At 41.3% G+C, this 18,929-nt stretch overlaps 2 protein-coding genes and 2 long non-coding RNA genes across 16 annotated transcripts in view; 2 read left to right on the forward strand and 2 right to left on the reverse strand.

Annotated features, from left to right (window-relative positions):
• LOC310727394 overlaps positions 1-18,929 on the forward strand; it is a 766,835-nt gene that overhangs the window by 449,961 nt on the left and 297,945 nt on the right. The window lies entirely within an intron of this gene.
• On the reverse strand, positions 7,607-9,788 carry LOC310727397. The gene is made up of 2 exons (XR_014534011.1): positions 9,662-9,788; positions 7,607-8,555 (listed from the first exon to the last, which is right to left on the reverse strand). It is a non-coding gene; the product is annotated as an uncharacterized lncRNA (long non-coding RNA).
• id2a (inhibitor of DNA binding 2a) lies at positions 9,888-14,443 on the forward strand. Of its 2 annotated transcripts, none has more exons than XM_083543828.1 (3): positions 9,888-10,398; positions 10,599-10,659; positions 13,185-14,443. In XM_083543828.1, exons 1-2 carry the CDS (start codon positions 10,045-10,047, stop codon positions 10,653-10,655), a joined length of 411 nt encoding a protein of 136 aa, XP_083399954.1. In that variant the 5' UTR covers positions 9,888-10,044; the 3' UTR covers positions 10,656-10,659; positions 13,185-14,443. The 2 variants fall into 2 exon arrangements, with proteins under 2 accessions (XP_083399954.1, XP_083399953.1); XM_083543827.1 differs by lacking the exon at positions 13,185-14,443 and adding an exon at positions 11,505-12,186 and having other exon boundaries at positions 9,896-10,398.
• Positions 13,962-18,929, reverse strand: part of kidins220a (kinase D-interacting substrate 220a) — a 57,937-nt gene continuing 52,969 nt past the window's right edge. For 10 of the 12 annotated variants that reach the window (XM_083543563.1, XM_083543558.1, XM_083543553.1 and 7 more), the window contains 2 exons: positions 17,945-18,163; positions 13,962-15,334 (listed from right to left, as the gene is read on the reverse strand). In XM_083543563.1, the coding sequence (XP_083399689.1) occupies positions 14,441-15,334; positions 17,945-18,163 (1,113 nt within the window). In that variant the 3' untranslated portion in view covers positions 13,962-14,440. Of the gene's footprint in view, positions 15,335-16,270; positions 18,164-18,929 lie in introns of those variants that run through there. The other 2 variants (XM_083543555.1, XM_083543554.1) reach the window with 1 other exon arrangement.

The raw sequence follows: 18,929 nt of genomic DNA on the forward strand, positions 1-18,929 counted from the left end.
ATCTGGCCCTCTGCTGCGCCCAGGCTTTCTCCCCTTCCTTTTTTTTTATACCGCCTATCCTCAGGATTCATATGGTAATGAAGAGGCAGATCAGAGGAGCTGTTCTGAGAGCGGGCCTGAGTTCCAGGCTCCAGGCTTCATCCTGATGCCCACCATCTGACTCCACTGGTCTCATGTCAGGAGTTTTTTGTGGCATTCTTGTCAAGTCCTCGAACCGGCTGGAAACAGTATGGGTATCTATGAAAGGCTAATGACAGGCTTTCATGTTTGGCCTGGTTCATTATAGACCCTTTTAAGCCCCTCTGTCCAGTTTGTAACACTGCTCAACTTGATTCTCCTGATCAGGTTCTAATGCTCATTAGGGCAAAAAGGGGTAAATTACAGTAATAATTATTTTTTTTGTTCAGATAATCATTCATTTATTGTCAGTAACCACGTTCTCCTATCCTGCTTAGGGTCATGTGAATATGATGCCAATCCTGAGAACACTGGGCATTGAATCGGAATATATATATTCTGGATAGAATACACCTGTTCATTACAGGGCACCATCCACACACACACAGTCATTTACACCTATGGAGAAATTCAGAGTCACTATCTACATAACTAAATAACAGGATGTTTTGGGGTCATGTGATGGAACCAGAGAACAGAGAGGAAACCCATGGACGAAGAAAGAACATGCAAAACTGGTAGTCACAGCGGCATGAACATATCAACGAATGTTCATCAAATGAATGTACCCAGCCCTGAGTGTTAGCTGAGTAGAAGGGTCAGTCTGTATGCCTGTCAAATACTACTACTACTAATAATAACAACAACAAATAATGATATATATATACGTCCCTCTATTATTTTAGAATCATTTTCAGAGTAATTTGTCCACTTGAGAAACACACTCAAACTTCCATGATTTGCAGAAAGTTGTGGCAGAACTGATAATCAAACCCGATAAGCCCCATCCCCACAAAGGCAGGCATGACACTCTCATGCTAGGACCAGAAGTGGATATGAAACTGGATCCCTTCAGTCAACCCTTCAGTCGACTGTGGAACGTGGCATAAAGAAGGTGTGAGTCAAGGCTTACATCCCCTTCTCTGTATCACATCCCCTTTCCAAAGGTGGCCCTTTTATAGTATAGCTTTGTGACATGGCACAAGCAGGCACAGGGCCCTCAGCAAAGTCAGTGAAAAAAAAAAAATACACGGACCTGACCCCACCCAGAGCGCCTCTGTCATTCAGCCTTTGTCTCTGGATCCTTTCCCTCCCTCGCTCCGTGGTGCTGCATTGAACCACTATCAAAGAGGCCCTCGAAATTCCTCAGAGGCTCATTATCATAGTTTGAATAATTCATGTGGCAATGAGATGGGGGGGAAGGGTAACTCCGAGCGAATAATGAGAAACAACTTCCATCAGGATGCGCATTGCCTTTTCTCAGGAGTGCACACCTCAGTAAAGAAGAGAGAAATCAATACAGCATGACATTAGCTTGTGTGATACATTCCTGACCCCAGATCTATCAGGATTGTGAGAGACTGGAAGAATTTCAGCTGTCTCTTAGAGAATGCCTAAAGTTAAGGTCACCTTATCAATGTGTAAATAAATCAATTGTAAACCAGTACCACCATTTTCACTCTGCAGCCTTTCATATGGAGAAAAGACAGAAACCCCTTTAAGGTACTGTGTGCATGGTTTAATAAACAAGCAAAATTACTTTAGTTCAGCAATTATGTAATGACACACTCTGGCCAATGCCTAAATCAAATCCATAGAGACGACGACATTTCCTTAATTTCTTAATATTGTCATGGATGCTCTCCAATTAAAACTAACAAACTGTTGGTTCTAGCATGAGGAAACATTCCTTTAATTGCATTTACAGGCCTTGAACACTTGAATAAACAGATTACCTGCTGGATGTGATCCCCATGTGCATACTGGCACCCAGCCAGCCAATCCTTCACCTGCTCAACTCAATGAAACATGAAAACCCATATGGGAGCGCACAGCTCCACATCCTCACCTCCATAACCTCCCTACAATTCCTAACCACACAAAAATGATCCCGACATGGTTTTCAGTGACACCCTTGCTGATACCGCTAATCCATTAAGTTAGAACATCAAGTACACTTCAATTAGGCTGCAGAGTACAAGTGTAAAGCTTTCAAGCATCTGTACCGAGAAACATGAAACACAAGTGTCAGTAAATAGCTAGTCAGGAAACTAAAAAAAAATAAATTTTTTAAAAGAATTGACAAATCAACAGGAATTAATATCCCTTTTCGCAATGATACAAAAAAAGGAAAGGAGGAAATAAAGAACGGCAAATACGTGTGCTTACAAAATGAGACGTTTTTGTTTACCGATGCGTCACTTTAAAGCACCTTTAGTCTACACACTTATTGATGACACATTTCCCAGCTGCATTACAGAACGGTGATTACACACTAAACTGTCCCTAATTAAAGCATTATTGTTCCATTAGCATGTTAATGTTTTAGCCTAAACAAGATTCTACTCATCACTGGATTTCTCTAGTTTAAAGCCAAGCCATATTACCTTCATACAAGGATGTCTTTTTGTACTCCTCATTTCATGTACGTATAATTAGTTTTAGATTTGGTTTTCTTGTTATTGTATCCTTTTTATTTTTAGGTTGATCATTTCCATGAAAAAAAAAACTTTCGCATAGAAAACGCCTCTTAGCACAGAAAACTCTTTGTAAATGCCTCCTTTCTCCACATACCTTAAATGAAGAATTAGTATATTTTTCATGATCGCAGACTTTTTACTTTTGCTTCTTTATGGAACAACTTTATGGTTGTGTGTTTCTTTCAGCAGGATATGAAGTGACCATTTAAACTCAATGATATAAAGAGATTACAAAAATAAATCTTTGCTTATTTAGTGCACATCCATTTAATGCCAAGTCCAATTTTTTTAAGGCAAGACTTTGGTCAGCGATCCATTTTCATCAAATCAGCTGCAGTAGACATCTCCCTGGTGCTGGTTGCTGACTAACTGTGAATAACTTTGATATTCATAGAGATTTGTGATTTGTCGATCATTTATAGTGATTGACAAAAAGAAAAACAAACAAAAAAAACGCTCTGCTACATATCAATTTATTTTAATAAAAACTTGCTACTAAAACCGCATGTTTGTTCCTATAATATGTGGGTCAGTGTGTGAGGGAGAATTATTACCCCTTAATGTTCTGCTAAAAGTGTTATGGGGTTTTTGCATCAGTTCACACACAGCGTTCTTATCCAAGTTCTTATCTGCTACCCACAGCCCACAGTGTTTTCACCCCTTAATATTGTGGGGGAGTGGTGGCTCCAGTGGTTAAGGCGCTGGATTACTGATCGGAAGTTTGGGGGTTCAAGCCCCGGTATTGCCAAGCTGCCACTCTTGGGCCCTTGAGCAAGGCCCTTAACCCTCTGTGTGCTCCAGGGGCGCCGTATCATGGCCGACCCTGCGCTCTGACCCCAGCTTCCAAGCAAGCTGGGATATGCGAAGAACAACATTTCACTGTGCTGTAATGTATATGTGACAAATAAAGGCTATTCTATTCTAATGGTCATGAGAAGCATCACAGGAAACCCCATGACCAAGCTTGGCTAATCTAAGGGAAAAAGAAAAGAAAAGCAAGTCTGGTATAAACGTGAAACATTAAATTAAGTGAATTAAAAGCAACTAGCCGTGCACACACTGCCTCAGGCACAGCAGAATTTGACTTCTTCCCCCATCTTGCAGTTTTGTTTCGTATTAAACAGAGAGTCCTGCACTGCCCCGGTCTTCCCATGGCGCTATATAAAGAAACAGAGGATTGAGTAAGAGCTCGGAGAGAGCCAAACCCAGGGAGGAAGTGGTGCACGAGAAACCTGCTGTTTTCTGCAGTCAGCGCCAGGCTATGCAGCGCTCGAACCGACGGAGTATGAGAACAAAGCCAGGGAAGTCGGAGTGGCAAAGCGCTACCACAAAAACCAACCAGTTGCAGGCTGACGCAGGATCAGATAGCATCAGGCGGTTTCAGATCTCCTACAAAACTCTCAATTCCCGTGTGACACTTAAGACTGTGGTGTGTGGGCCGAGATAGTAGCCTTTCAGGATACAACTTCCCTAATGCACATCTCTGCTGTACTTTCTCTGTACCGCTTACATCTCATTAAATTTTGTAAAAAAAAAATACTGTACAACTCAAAGCATCAAGCTTGTGAAGAGCCTGAGGAACATTCATTCATTTTGAGTAACTGCTTTATCCTGGTCAGGTTTGAGAGGTTAACCTTGATCAACTTCAACAAAATACACTTCATGTTTAAGCTATAATTAATTTTCCTGGTTACACAATTGCAATTTTTGACCACATAGTTGACTGTTGTTGAAGAACAAATTATTTATAATCTGGTGTCACCCAGACGATGAGGACAAGTTCCCTTTTGAGTCTGGTTTCTCTCTTCCACATATTGGTTCAGGGGGTTTTCCTTGACACAGTTTCCTGGTTTGCTCATTAGACATTTATTGCATTAGAAAAAAACATATACATTTCAAATGTATTTCTTACTGTTAAGCTGCTTTATAATAATGGCAAATGGGTTATTCAAAGAATTGAACCAAACTGATTTTAATTGCAGGGCATCTGGATCACAGGAGAGACCCAAATACTACACCTAGGGCAATTTGGACAGTGAGAGGAAACTGTGTCAAACTCCATGCAGTCAGAAACCCAGATCTGGAATCGGATCTGGGACTCTGGAGCTGAGGTGGTTATGCTACCTTCTGTATCTAGTGAACAAGAACACTATATGCTTGTACAATCAGGGCTATAGTAGGAGTATAATATTCATATTATTACAGCTTTTACACACCATAGTATTCTGACTAGCACTTACTGAACATGTGTCATATGGTTTTAATATGATCTACGACTTCTCGTGTTAGGTTTAGAGATTGAAATGATACAGACATATGAATGTTATTTACAATATTTAATTAACAAATTAGTCAAAAGCAAAAAAAAACCTTTGCCATCCTTCCACATAGTCCATTAAACAGTGAGAGATTTAGCAATACAGTATTTAAAATATTTACATTATGTTTCATATATTAGTTTACTGATCTGAATGGATGTGAGGTCATCTATCTGTGCTTATATTTAGTATAACATTACCATGATGTACACAGTGTGTATCACTCTGCTCTTCTGTGTTAGCCCAATGAAAGTCCACTTCCGGTTGCTAGGGTTATGTTACTGACATCAACAGCAGGCACGAACCCATCGCTCTTTTTCAGGAATATGATTTACGACTTCAAATTTGAAAGCGTCTCAGTCGAAGATGAAAAGGAAGAAAGGACACCATTTTGTAGTCAGCTATTATTTGGCATGAGCCTGCAGTGTGTTTGATCTTGATTACATCTTGAACACTGACTAATCTCGTGTCCTAACTATAAATGTAGGCAGATTGGTAGCAATCTAGCAATTCGACTGTTCCGCTATTCTGGATGCTATTACCTTAGTGTTTATTTAGCAAGCATATTTTTTCTCATATTGTTTATAACCTTTATAACGATACCATTATAAGTATATTTAGAATTAGGTTTATTTACTTATTCTCAGTTACAAATGAGTGTTAGCCCAGAGCCAACCCACATGCATTACTTTTGCACGCATATGGTTGCCAAAAAACAGCCACAACTCAACCTTGTTAAAAATATATATCGTACATAAGCACAATATAGAGTTGCCATTGCAGAGCTCGTGGGCAGAAGGGTGATCTAATGAAATGAACACGTGGCTTGGTCTTTGGACGGATCACACTGGGGAAATCACCTGGTCAAGGAGCATGTTTATGGAATTTGGCTAATTGGGGATGCAAATAGAGCCATTTTTTGGGTCCCTGCGGATCTAAATCACCTGCAATTTTACCCACAATAGCTCTCGGAGAACAGTATGACAGTCAGTGCAAAGCCTCAGAGTGTGCTCTACAGCCAGTTTTCACCATCCAGTTTTATATTCTGTTATGTAGTAAAAGATTAGCTCATGGAGTCAGGAGAAAACCAGTGCTCAGTGTTATATAGTAGATGAGGCCAATGTCATTGGACCTTTGCACAAAATTTGTAAAAAAAAAAAAAAAAAAAAAAAAAAACCCACATGATTCTAATTACAGGATTGTTTTTGACACTTTTTTACTTTCGACAGCCTGCTTACTGTATACTGCCCTTCGATCTGAAATCCTCTTGATACACAGCCAGCATTGATCTTCGACACTGAAGCTCTTCTTATCTAGCGCAGAGCCTGACTCGAATTCATTCTCATCTTTTACTTCTTTTCATGCTAATATGAATGTGATGAGTTCACGGCATTTTTTTTTTCTACATGCCGGCCAAGATCATGGTACAAATTTTATTGTATAAAAATGTCATGAAGTACACACCTGTAAAGAAATGTGTTCATCTAAATGTACTGGCAAAATATTAAGCTTTCAATGGTTTTAACAACAAATCAATGTTTGGAAAATGAGCGAGAATTAAAAAAAAATGTGCATGCTATCTGGCCTTTAAGGGGTTGCCTCAGGTGGCAGAAAAAAAAAAACTAATAACTAATAAAGTCCTTCAGGTAAGAAAAACAGACAAGAAAACACCCCATTGTGGGAAAAATGTTGTATATACAGACATCACCATTATAAGCATGACCACACGTTTACTTTTGTGTAAAAGATGAATATATGTGAATCTCCTTGCTTTTCCTAATTTCTATTTTTTTTCCCCAAACAGTTCACCACAGCAAAAGCAAACAAGCAGGAATGCATTTGTTTAGATGTTGTTGATTCTCTGTCCAGTGATTTGTTTTTAAGAGCATTATAAGCTTCAGATTTATTTATTTATTATTTCATTTATTTATTTATTATCACCCTGTAGTGTATATAGGCTCTTGTCATTATTAATCTGTTTAACTAGTAACCAGTGAATTAAGTAAGTCCAAATCTCAATAGCCAAGAACAATGAAGAACTCTTAGAAATCATAGCATCTTCGACCTGATGCATTCTGGACTTCAGTTGGATTCTAATGATTCTTGTTATATAGCTTATATATGTTATGGCTCAGTGGGATTTGCTTGTACAGCCCAAGGGCTCCCTGGGTGCATAGCGTTTGCTGATCCAAACAGTAAAAGATGACACCCCCTGTCTTGGGGGGGGACACAAAACACACTAAAACAAAACAGGAAAAAGGGGAAGAAGACCACGCCCCCTGAGGGCACGGGGTAACTACAGGAGTCGCGCGCTGCGCATTTATGATGTGTAGTGGTGCACGCGCCGGGAGCGTGAGAGAGAGAGAGAGAGAGAGAGAGAGAGAGAGAGAGAGAGAGAGGGGGGGGGGGGGCGGCTGCTGGAGGGTATATACAGCGGACCGCTTCAGAATCGAATGCCTCGGATTTGGACATGGACAAAAGTGTGAAATAGAAACAAACGTCCATTAACATTATATTAGGATTAAACTGGAGTGATAGAGAAATTCCTTACTTACGTTGTTCAATCGCATACAGTAGCACAATTGTGTCTTGTTTACGCCCAAAATCTATAATGTGCGTCTCATGCAGCTTTTTGTTTTTTTGTTTTTAAGCATGCATTTCACTGTCTCTGTAGTGAGTTGCAAAAGGATGCCACATGGCAGTGTACAAACCCGATGTGGGTAATGCATGACTTTCAGAGAAAGCATGCTGGAAAATGAGGTTTGTTAGGATTTCAGGGAATTCCCACGTTCTATCAGGACGGGTTTGTTAAACCGGGGCGCTGGAGAAGAGGCGAGGAGAGGAGAGAGCGCGTGCAGCTGCACTGAAGTGGAACAGCAGCGCGCGGGGCGGGACAGACTCCCAGACGCCGGGCCGCGGAAAACTTCTCAACTTTCTGGCAACTTTGTAATGTTTTTATATATTTTTTTTTCGACACGTCTCAAAAAGATCCACACACGCCGCGGAATGGAAAATTCACCCATTTTTAATTATCCATTATAAAACATATGATCAATCGAGGTATTCGATATTATGGGATAGATTTATATATGAACCCAAGGGGTTAGGTTCTAATTATATGCAGGTTCCTTGGTATGCGATCACCTGTTTGTTTTTTTTTCCCTTTAATGCAGCTTTTTTTTTTTTTTTTGGTTCTTGCACAACTCTGAGTGGATGACGAGGTCATGCAGATGTGTGCAGGTGTGCGGGCTCCGGAGCGCGAGACCCGACTCCGAGGTGTCGGCGATCAGCTCGGATCTCTCAGCGATGTCGGCGCGCCCGCGCGCGAACCCGCGGGCCCCCTTTCCGTCTCCATAGCAGCCGCCCGAGCGGCGCCGCGAAGCATGGGCCGCGCTCAATGAGTGACGTCACGCGCCTGGCGCCAGAGAGTCTGAGAGAGCACGAGCTCGCTTCTCCTCTCCACCCTTCCACTCCACTCCACTGAGCTGATCGGAGCTGATCGGAGCTGATCTGCCTAAACCCGGTGCCAATTCATCACCTGTCAGGAATCAGCCGTGACGCCGTGCCGACATTTACACAGCTGTGGAAGAACAAAAAATAAATACAAATTTAAAAAAAAAGAGAGCGATCTTGGATAAATCCACGATTGCACCAGATGTGGACAGGATCTTTCAAGAGACCCAGATCTCATCGTACAAGTGCTCACTCGTGTGTGACGCCCCAGGATTGCAAATGTTGCGCCTGAAGCGTGCTCTTAAGCTCAATGCACAATAAGTGCAGCCCTGCACGAGACATACACTCGTGCAGAAAAGCCAACATGTCATTTTTTTTTACTTGCATGAAACAAAACAAAAATAAACCCGTGCATTCCAGCACACAAGCATTGCACCGCATTCCAGCACATTTCTGCAACACTCCTGGGTCAGATGAGGGATTAACTGATGAGGAGGAAAACTCATAACTCAGTTATCACGGTTATAATCATGCATAGGTTATATGTTTTGCTAGTTCGTCTCTTGTTTAAGATTTATTGTGCATCCAAAATCTGCAACGCTGCATTAAGATTTACAGTGTTGCACGTGTTCATTTAACACTCGCGGATTTTAGTGGGCACACTGTCACACACACATGCACATTTTTCTTTTCTAAATTTACATTGCATATTAGCACCTGCATAATCTGGGGATTATTGCACATAAAAATGCATTAGTACCTATGATTGAATATTATATTAAATATTATTTCATGGTGATAGTGAACATGGTCTGTTTGCACACACTTCCATACATTAGTGATAATGAAATAATCCTGATGATCATGGGAATATTGTTTGTGTGTGTGTGTGTGTGGGGGGGGGGGGGGGGGATGTATAAAGGACCCTGTGATGGTGCACCTGCAGTGTGGACATAGCAAAGGAAAAGATCTTTAAGCCTATATTATTAATCATATTAATCTGTCAGTTTGGGGTGCATCACGTGTTTCCCTTTTTCTCATTTATGGCACACGAACAGCATTTTTTTTTTACCTATAATGTAGAAAGTATGCATGGTTTTACTGGATTCCATAACCAAAAGCAAATAGATGATGATGATGGTGAATGAATGAAGATGAAGAGAGATCCAATGTAAAGACCTGATTAATAGAGGATACAATGTGCGTTTGTGTAAAGTCGGAACAAAACACCACCTTGACAGTGGTCTCTCCAGGAGTGAGCAGATCCTCCTGATCAGGAACAGGTAGACTGAATTGCGGAATTAGTTCCGAAAGCTGAAGGCAGGCACAGAGGGAGGGGCGGGATTTATGAGCGACCAATGAAACGGCGCGAGAGGGATGATCGACGCGCGGCCTCCGACTAATCAGCGCGGTCTGTAACGCCGCGTCAAAACCCACCCAGCTGGGTATATATGCGGCGATGACAGTTTGTTAATCCAGTGCGTTTTCTTTCCACAGAACTGCGAGCATAGCTAGGAGAAAAGAAAGAGGAGAAAAAGAGAGAGGAGAAAAATAATTATAGAAATATATTTATAAGTATTCTCTTGTTTTTGAACCGTCGTGTATTTGTGTGAATTATGAAAGCGATAAGTCCAGTGAGGTCTTTCCGGAAAAGCGGCGCGAGCGCGACGGAGCAAAGCCTCGGAGTGTCTCGGAGCAAAACCCCCGCGGACGATCCTCTCAGCCTGCTGTACAACATGAACGACTGCTACTCGAAGCTGAAAGAGCTGGTGCCCAGCATCCCGCAGAACAAACACGTGAGCAAAATGGAGATCCTGCAGCATGTCATCGATTACATCCTGGATCTGCAGATCGCCCTCGACTCGCATTCCGCGATCAGCAGCGCGCTCCATCTTCCCCGAGCCGACCAGGGCTCCTCCAGGACACCGCTCACCACCATCAACACAGACATCAGGATCTTGTCCTTACAGGTACACCTGCTGGACATCACCAGGACACACACACACACACACACACACACTCATACACATAACGACAATAGTTTACTTTCTACACGCGTTTCTCTGTAGACCTCTGCGATCTCCTACATTATTTGAGTTATTTATTTTGACAGCTCATGAGGCGTGAAGATGAATAATAACTTGTCTTGTCTGTCACCTCTTCCATCCAGACGCCGGAGTTTCAGTCAGACTTGATCACAGAGGACAGTCGGACACTTTACCGTTAACCAGGTAAATAACCTTTTTTTTGTATCTTGAGTATAGAGAAATTATGTTCATGTAAGAAAAAAAAAGTCGCGATTGCAAAAAAAAAAAAAAAAAAAAAAAAAAAACCAAACATCACGTTTAGATATTACCAGGAATAAAAAATGTCCATAAAAAAAAAAAAAAAAACATCGTCCGATCTTCTGTCGGATCAGACCGGAAAGTGGCGAATGTGCGAGTCAGAGATGCGCGTTTGATGCGTCTCGGACAGTCCGATCAGAATCCTGAGTATTAGCTAGAAATTGTGATGTGAATGCCTAATCAAGAAATCATGACATTCTGATCTAATATTATCTGAACTCCTGAGAACTGGACCACGTGATGACTTTGGGTACCAAGAGTACTAATGTACAGGACTCAGAGCTGGACTTTAGTGCACACACACACACTCGCAGCTTTTCCGGTCTGTTGAAATGGACATAAGGATGGAAGCCGGGTTTAATTACAAGCCTGCGTCCTATCAGTAGTCAGCAGGAGTGTTTCCTCTGGCCGTGGTTCGAGCAGATCCATCTGGTCCACAGCGTCTCTCTCTCTCAATCACGCTCTCCTTTTCTGTCTGTCTTTTTGTGTGTCTCTCTTGTCTTTTGTGTCTCATTTCTATCTCTTAAAGTCTTTCTGTTTCTCAGTCTTTCTCTCTGTCTCTTTTTTTTTTTTTTTTTCTCTCCCCTTCTGTCTTTGAGTGTTGGGTTAAATGCTGGAGCTGCGGCTTCCTCTCTGGCGCCAGGCTGTCCGGATCTCCGGCCTGTTTGCTTTGTGCTAAATGCTTTCTCTTTCTCTCTCTCTCTCTCTCTCTCTCCCTCAATCTCTTGCAGGTGTTTGCTTAAGACGTGAACACACAGGAACCCAGGACCTTGTCTCTCCCTCTCTCTCCCCAACACACACACACTCAAATGGTGTTCTCGCTTGGATCTCCAATCATTTTTTTTTCCCCCTCCTGAATGAAGAGGACAATGTATGTGACGTGTTTCTCAGTTTGGACATTGATCTTTTTTATTTATCTAAAGACTCACTTTTTTTTTTTTTCTTCAAGACGAAGAAGCACTATATTCCCTAAACCACGAGGGAAGAAAATGAGGCATGGAAGAAAAATCGCCTGTTATTTTTGTGTGTGTGTGTGTGTGTGTGTGTGTGTGTGTGTGTGTGTGTGTGTGTGTGTGTGTGTGTGTGTGTGTGATGACTGTGTGAATAGAAGCAAGTGTGCTTCACTTACTGTACAAAGTTTAACATTTTTTTTTATATATAAATTTCCCATCATTCTTTGGGCACGTGATGGACTGGACAGCCAATCTGACATTCGCGTGAAATCTTGTGAACACTCTCTCTCTCTCTCTCTCTCTCTCTCTCTGAGTTATATCTTGTATAGTTGCAGACGTTGGCCTACCACGCTGCAAAGTGTCATGCTGTATTTAATTATGCTGAAACTTTTTATAAAAGTAATTGTAAATCGTACCTTTTTTTATATATAAAATAAATCAAATGCTTTATTTGAACACACACATGTCTATTGTAGTTCATAGGCCTGCTATATTTAAGCGGCCCTGTGCTGGGTGGCAGGTTTCAGACAGCTGTTCCTGCTGGAGGGTATATTTAGTTCACCTGAACCGTGTGTGTGTGTGTGTGTGTGTGTCTTTACTGTGTCAAGAGTCTTCAGAAAGGTCTGAGAAATTAAACGTGAACTTTGTGATCACCCGCGTTGGTTTGATTATATGAAAAAACCCAACACCGCGACTGCTTTTATTTGATCGTGTTGGTGGAAAAATAGGTTCTGAACTGCATCGTTCCTTCTCACTGGTATTGTGTAGCTTTTAATAACAAAGAACTATTTGTGTAGAATTTGGGAATAAAATCTGAAATGTACACCGCGAGTACATTTGTAGCTTAAAAAGCCAAGCTACCAACATTAAAAAAAGGCGTAGATTTTTGAGAGTACAACGCAAGCAACAAGCATTGGTGCAGTTTGGTTCCTTTTTTTTTTTTCTTTTTTTCTCAGAGCGTCAAATTTTGCTGTTTATCACCTACTGACTTGTGTTTATTTTCGTTTAATGACTTGTGACATGGGAAACTGCTTCCCCTATTGACCAGGTCTCTGGTTCAAGGCTCAAATAAACGAGACCACTAAACTGCACAGTCTACGAGCACACACACTGATAATAAAAAAATAAAAAATAAAAAAAAAAAGAGGAGATTGGAGTGGTAAAGCCGTACTAACCGGTTCAGATCACTGTTGATGGTGGTGTGAAGTAATGTATTGTTTAGGGCGCTGCTTTTTTGGGGTTTAAAAATGACTGCTTGGTTCTGCAGTGAAGCCTTTCCTGTCCTGGGCCTTTCCTTATCCATCCGTTTAATGAACGAATTCTGCTTACACGATGGATAACGCATTCCAGGACAAGGTTCCAGGAGCTTATAAACACTAGGGTTGCAAATGTCTAAAATAAAACTCCAGACTATTGTGATTAACAGGAATGTGTCAAATTATTTTTATTTTTTTTTAGACCCAATGAACCAGATTCTGCGAGCTGAAAAGAGCGTCGCCCTAAAATAAAAAACGAAAGGGTCCAGTGGATGTGAAATGGAGCTCAACCTTGTTAACAGGACTGCTCTACTGTGCTCATGCTCAGCCAGTATGGAGCACAAGTTTTGCTCCAACCAGCACTCGCACTTTAAGCGCCGTGTGAATTTATGAAAAGTGCACCACCTACTGGCCAAATCCATCACACGCCATACAACCCGTACCAATGTAAGAAAAGGGACCTGGACTCGACCTCGTGTGCATCCACTGACCTGCTCTATTGAACTACCTGCTCCTGCAATGATTAAAATATGTGCTCTAAATTAGAAAAGTAACAACCTATATATAAAAATATATATATTTATTTTGTTGTTTGGTCATAAAACCCACAATGTAAATCCATATAGTCTATTGCACTATAGGGTTCCATGAAAACACAAAGCTTAGCATCGTAATCATAAACGAATGTAAAACACTTATGCTTATACGACTCGACTGTACATCTCAAAAGAGACAATTGAACCAGGAGGCTCTTTATCCAGTTTGATTTTTCGGAGAAAAGGACGAGAAACTCTCAGCGGTTGCCAGTTATGACTAAACTCTTTCCTGATCAGCTTTACAGGGTGAAAGGATGTCATATTAGTAATCTTGTGCACACCAAAAATTTGCTCTCGGTTCCTATAAGAAAAATGCGCGCATGCACACGTGCACACACATGCTATGTGCACTTGAATAGCACCAAAAATACCAAGAACAAGTATTTCGAATGCAGTGTTTATTACTTCTTGAAACATGGTCATGCATTTTGAGGAAATGTCACCTACTCATTACACTTACACAGCACACAAGATTTTCATACAAGCATTTTTTTATTCACTAGCTTACACTTAATATTCACCAACAGCTTCACAAATGATTCATAAATAATAAACAGAAGGCATTTACCTTCGGTGCACTGAGCGATCACAATTTGTTGAGAGATTGCTTTACACGAAACACAACGATGAACACAATTTACATTTCAATTCTAAATGATTTGATGATTGCTTTGCTTTCTAGCACCCTATTGTTTTCTAGCCCGCTTCAAAATCATCATTCAATACATAGAATCATTTTACTAAACATCTTCGCTCTGTACGATTGCACACTATACTAATGACTCGAGAGTAGTAGGACAAACAATTGTGGTGTGAATTCAGTTCATTAAGAAATTAATAAATAAAAAGGTCATCCTGCTCATTATAGCACGCTCTCTCTTTCTTCACTGCCCTCGTCCTGCGTGGTGTTTGTGCTCTTCTTCATCCGCACTGCGAGAAGGTTGTGGTTGAGCACAGCTCTGGTGCCGGTGCTGGATCCCGGAGAGATGATGAGGCTGCGCTCGTCTGCGATGTTGTTGTTGTTGAGAGCTGAGCTGTTGCTGGTTGCCTGGTTCAGGTTGGTGACAGCCTGTGTGTGTGTATGTGAGGTGGCCCAGTTCTCCTCGGGGCTGCTGGCCTCAGACAGAGCTTCTGAGCAGATGGACATACGTATTGTGGTCACAAGGTCTTCCTCTTTTGACTTCTCGTCCTCGTCCTGAGCCTCCTCACTCTCCTCGTCCTGTAGTGAATGATTAGATGAGCTCTCGCTCGACCTCATGCCGGAGTCGGACGACTCTTTTTTGTCCGTCTCGGCAGAGACAAAGCTCTTTGCCTGCACCTTCTCTTCCCAGAGGAGGGGTGTGGCATCAGTCTCCTCGGGCACATCATCTTCCTCATCCTCTTCGTTGGGTAAGCTGTGGTAGCGTGGCCCCGGTCCCTTGGTGCGGCTCACATAGGGTTTACGCTCTGGTTTCTCGTCCTCTTCAGTGATTGGATGGAGAAGACCAGTGTCCTGGGAGGTGGAGTAATCGGTCACATTCTCTCCTTGTTTAGAGTTTTTCTTGAAAGGTTTGCGGCCTTCCTGCTCACCTTCCTTGCCCTTGTCCTCTGATTTCTCAGCCCCAGAGCCGGCTACCTCCAGCTGGGCCATGTGAGTGATGTAGTCCTGGTAGGCACTGCGGTACTCAGCCTGCTGCCTGTCAGTCAACTTACTAATGTCATTGGATGACTCCTGCGAGTTCAGACTGGACATGCTGGAAGTTCTGTGGGTCACAACCTGGAGGGGCAAACCAAGGATTTTTGGACATTGTAAAGGAATTTTTCAGAATTTTTCCAAGTCTATCCACTACATCTGTAGCATAGGCTTAACTCCAGTTTTCTGGAAACCCAGTCCAGCATATCTTGACAGTTTCCCTACTGATGGAAGACATCAAACTATCCAGGCTAGAGAGTCTCCAGAACCACTGGAGGTAAGAACCACTACACTACAGGCCTTAAGATGAGACAAACACCGTACTGTTAAATGTTATAGTTTCATCAAACTTTCAAACACTACAGAATGATAGCAATGAAAGTATGAAGTAATTTGAGTTTCAAATATGAAGTAACTTGAACTGAGGAATTCACAACAGCATTCTACCAAAAATAAAAAATAAAACTCACTGTTTCCCCACATATCTATTTATTTGGCTACTAAGTACATGACAAAAGTACAAAAGTTTTTTTTTTTTAATTTAAATTGTAACCTTCATCCACTTCCCTTCACACCCTCAACGTAATTCTGAAATAGCTGGAAAAATCCACAGCTCAGATGGGAGAAGCAGTTCACAGGACAACAATAGTCCAGACCCCCCACACAAAGCTGGACTTTATTCAATCCTGTACTGAACACTGTCAAAAGACATGTTCAGTACTTCAGTTTTCTCTGATTTGATGAGGAAAATGTTTTTCTGAGACTGCTTTACAGTGAAACATGATGGTGGAAGCATCATGCTGGGAATAAGGTTGCTTTTTTTCAAAATGCCTTTCACTCATATGGTGGACAATGCATCCATTTTTGAATAATGCGCCTAATGGTGCTCATGGGATTTTTTTTGTTTGTTTGTTTGTTTTCTTTAGAACCATTTGCAACTCTGATAAATACTTTCTATCATGACTGTGACTTCTGATGCACCGGAACGACTTTCAAAGAAAAGGGCAAAAACGTATGCAATTACAATTTCAGCTTTTTATTTGTAGTTTGGATTTCTGGTGGGGTTTTTTTTGTTTTTTTTCTCCCTTCTCCCATTTCATTATTATAGAAAACAATTGTGCAGATTTATGACATAATACCAATTCAAACAGCTACAAAAATGTGGAAATGGGGTAAGCCACTGCAACATCAACAATTCTATACAGTACATAATGATGTGATTGGTAAATCTAGATTGGCAACTTTGTGCATGAGCAGAACGAGCAGAAATAACCAGTTCTGTGTGTCAGGAACAGACTTGCACATGCAGCCCTGCATTTAATGTGTGTGTGTGTTGTTAAAGCAGTCCGGCGCTTCACTTCCTCTGCTCATTCAGGTCAGAGAACGAGTCGTTTGTCACCCAGTAAACCACAGGCTATTTCCACTCTACTGATAGACTACTGAAAAGCAGAAGCTAGGGCATGTTTCTTTGTTCGAAAAAAAAAAAAAGGTGGTGTGGTAAAAAAGTGTTTCTCTGAAAGTGTGTATGCAAAGAGTTGGGAAGGGGGTGTGTTTGTGTTCGTATATATTTATAACTATAGGGCAGCACGGCCAGTGAATCGAAGCGATATATATTAATAGAGTCTGAATGCGAGCATGTGTTTAGGATTATAGACGTGTATTTGTGCAGCGGCTGTCTAAATACTTACCTATATAGAAACACGGTGTTATGCGGATAGTCAGGTCTCACTTGGAAGGATGAGGTGCACCTAACTTATAGATGGAGCCAAAAAGCCTGCCATGCCTCATTAAACCAAGTGTGTGTGACTGACAATGCTAGCACCTTTGTTCTCGAGATGTCAGCTGACTGACTGTACCAGAAACTTGCACTTCACAAACTTGCACTTCAGAATCTTGTAGCTTGCATCAGCCTCGTTTCGCCTCTTTCTTGAGTAATCTGCTCATGAGAGATGATTTGTTGTGGTAGTTTTATTTGTTTCCGTTAATGAAATCCGTTTGTGAACGCACATTATGCATGCGTTAACGAATATAGCGAGGAGACACAAAGTGGGCTAATAACTGTTTAGTCAGTGGCACTGTACAGCTCATTTAAAGTTGTTAATACTTTCTAATCCTGCATTGACATCAGGGAGCGACGGAGAAACACGCGACCGTTTGACACAGAGATCAGTGAGAGCACAAGTGACATTTGAAGTGAGAATTACTCAATTCTCTGTAAAAAAAATAAGCATGCTTTTTTTTTTTTTTTTTTTTTTTTTTTTAAGGGAAAAATCCCAAACACTGAACCAAACGATTCCTCGAACCAAACTTAGAGCACATGCGATCCAACATTTTTTCAATTCCCCATTCACTTATTCGGTTCCCGCTTGCATTTAGTTCCCATTTACTGATGCAAAAATGGAAGAAAAACTTGTGGTTTCATCTTGTTCTAGCACGTGGCATGTACATCAAGTTTAAATACATTTTTAAACCACAGTCATTTGTACTGTGGTAGTAATACATTTTTGCCTGCTTTTTAGTTTCTCGCCAGAACAAACAAACAGTGCATGTTTACAAACCACCACGTTAGCTGGTAACTGCAATTTGAGTGACTTGTGACCAGCTAGTGTGGATGTAGCGTAATTATTACATAGATCTATGAACACCGTGTGATGGGTGTATTAATTAGAATGGAGGTTGTAACTCTGAACCCACCATCCAGTGGTTGTTGAGGGGTCTGGTGGGCTCCTCCAGTCCAGCAGTGCTGAGCTCCTCGAAGCTTAGGTTCAGGCTGTATTGAAGATTGCTGTGGGGGGCTGCTGTAGGACAGACAGGGGGAGGTTCAGGCTGAACCAATGCACTGCTGCCCTGTTCACTAACCCTTGAACATTCTTCCTGCAGCAGCTGGCTTTCCACCTGCCTCTGCTCCAACACCTGGGGAAGAGGGCCACAGAAACAGCACAGACCACACTCATTCAACTGGGCCTTAGTTTAAGAAAACATGGCATATGGTTCCCTACGGATGTGGACAGGCTGCAGTATGTAGTATGCCATGTACAAAACGTGACTGAATATACTGTTATACAAAAACGATCAGCGGTAAAAGGTGATACACCCAGACAAAGAGGAGGACCACTTAGCTTTTCAACAGAGGAGCTGATTATTTTTTTTTATTATTAATAGAACATCCTTAATTGCAAAATCATACATTTATCTGATTATAGTTATATTTAATGTTGGGGAACATCTACAAAAACCAGCTAGTTCCTGTTATCGCTTATATCATTAAAAGGCTAAAGTGCAATAAACAGTTGTTCTTTCATTTGTATCTTTTTCTCTCAAGATAAAAAAAAAAAGAAAAGCTTCAAGAAAGCACAAAGTCCTCCCACTGGAACGCCAGCATTGCAGACCCTTCTTTCATTTTTTCTTTTTATTTATTTTTGTTTTAAAAAATGCTTCATTAATCCCCTCACATAATGATCACTTTCTGACCAACCAGATTCAAGAATTCAACAGCACTGTATAATAACTATATATAGGATTATAACAGTAAAGGAAAGTTATCAAAGACAGTTTTAATGAAAGGGCAGTGAATATTGTCTTTCAGTGTGTCTGTATATCTGTCCTGTGTGCTCCTTATTTCCCACAGCCATGATTCTGAGTTTAATAAATGCTACTTTCTTGTAAAAGTCAAGCTATT

The sequence above is a fragment of the Silurus aristotelis genome (genome assembly GCF_946808225.1).
Source record: "Silurus aristotelis genome assembly, chromosome: 6".
NCBI lineage: Eukaryota > Metazoa > Chordata > Actinopteri > Siluriformes > Siluridae > Silurus > Silurus aristotelis.

Bases quoted from the DNA above. Each gene is read 5' to 3' on its own strand.
- id2a (XM_083543828.1), top strand. From the start codon at position 10,045: ATGAAAGCGATAAGTCCAGTGAGGTCTTTCCGGAAAAGCGGCGCGAGC. The intron at 10,399-10,598 runs GTACACCTGCTG...TCTTCCATCCAG, and splicing joins TCAGGATCTTGTCCTTACAG to ACGCCGGAGTTTCAGTCAGA.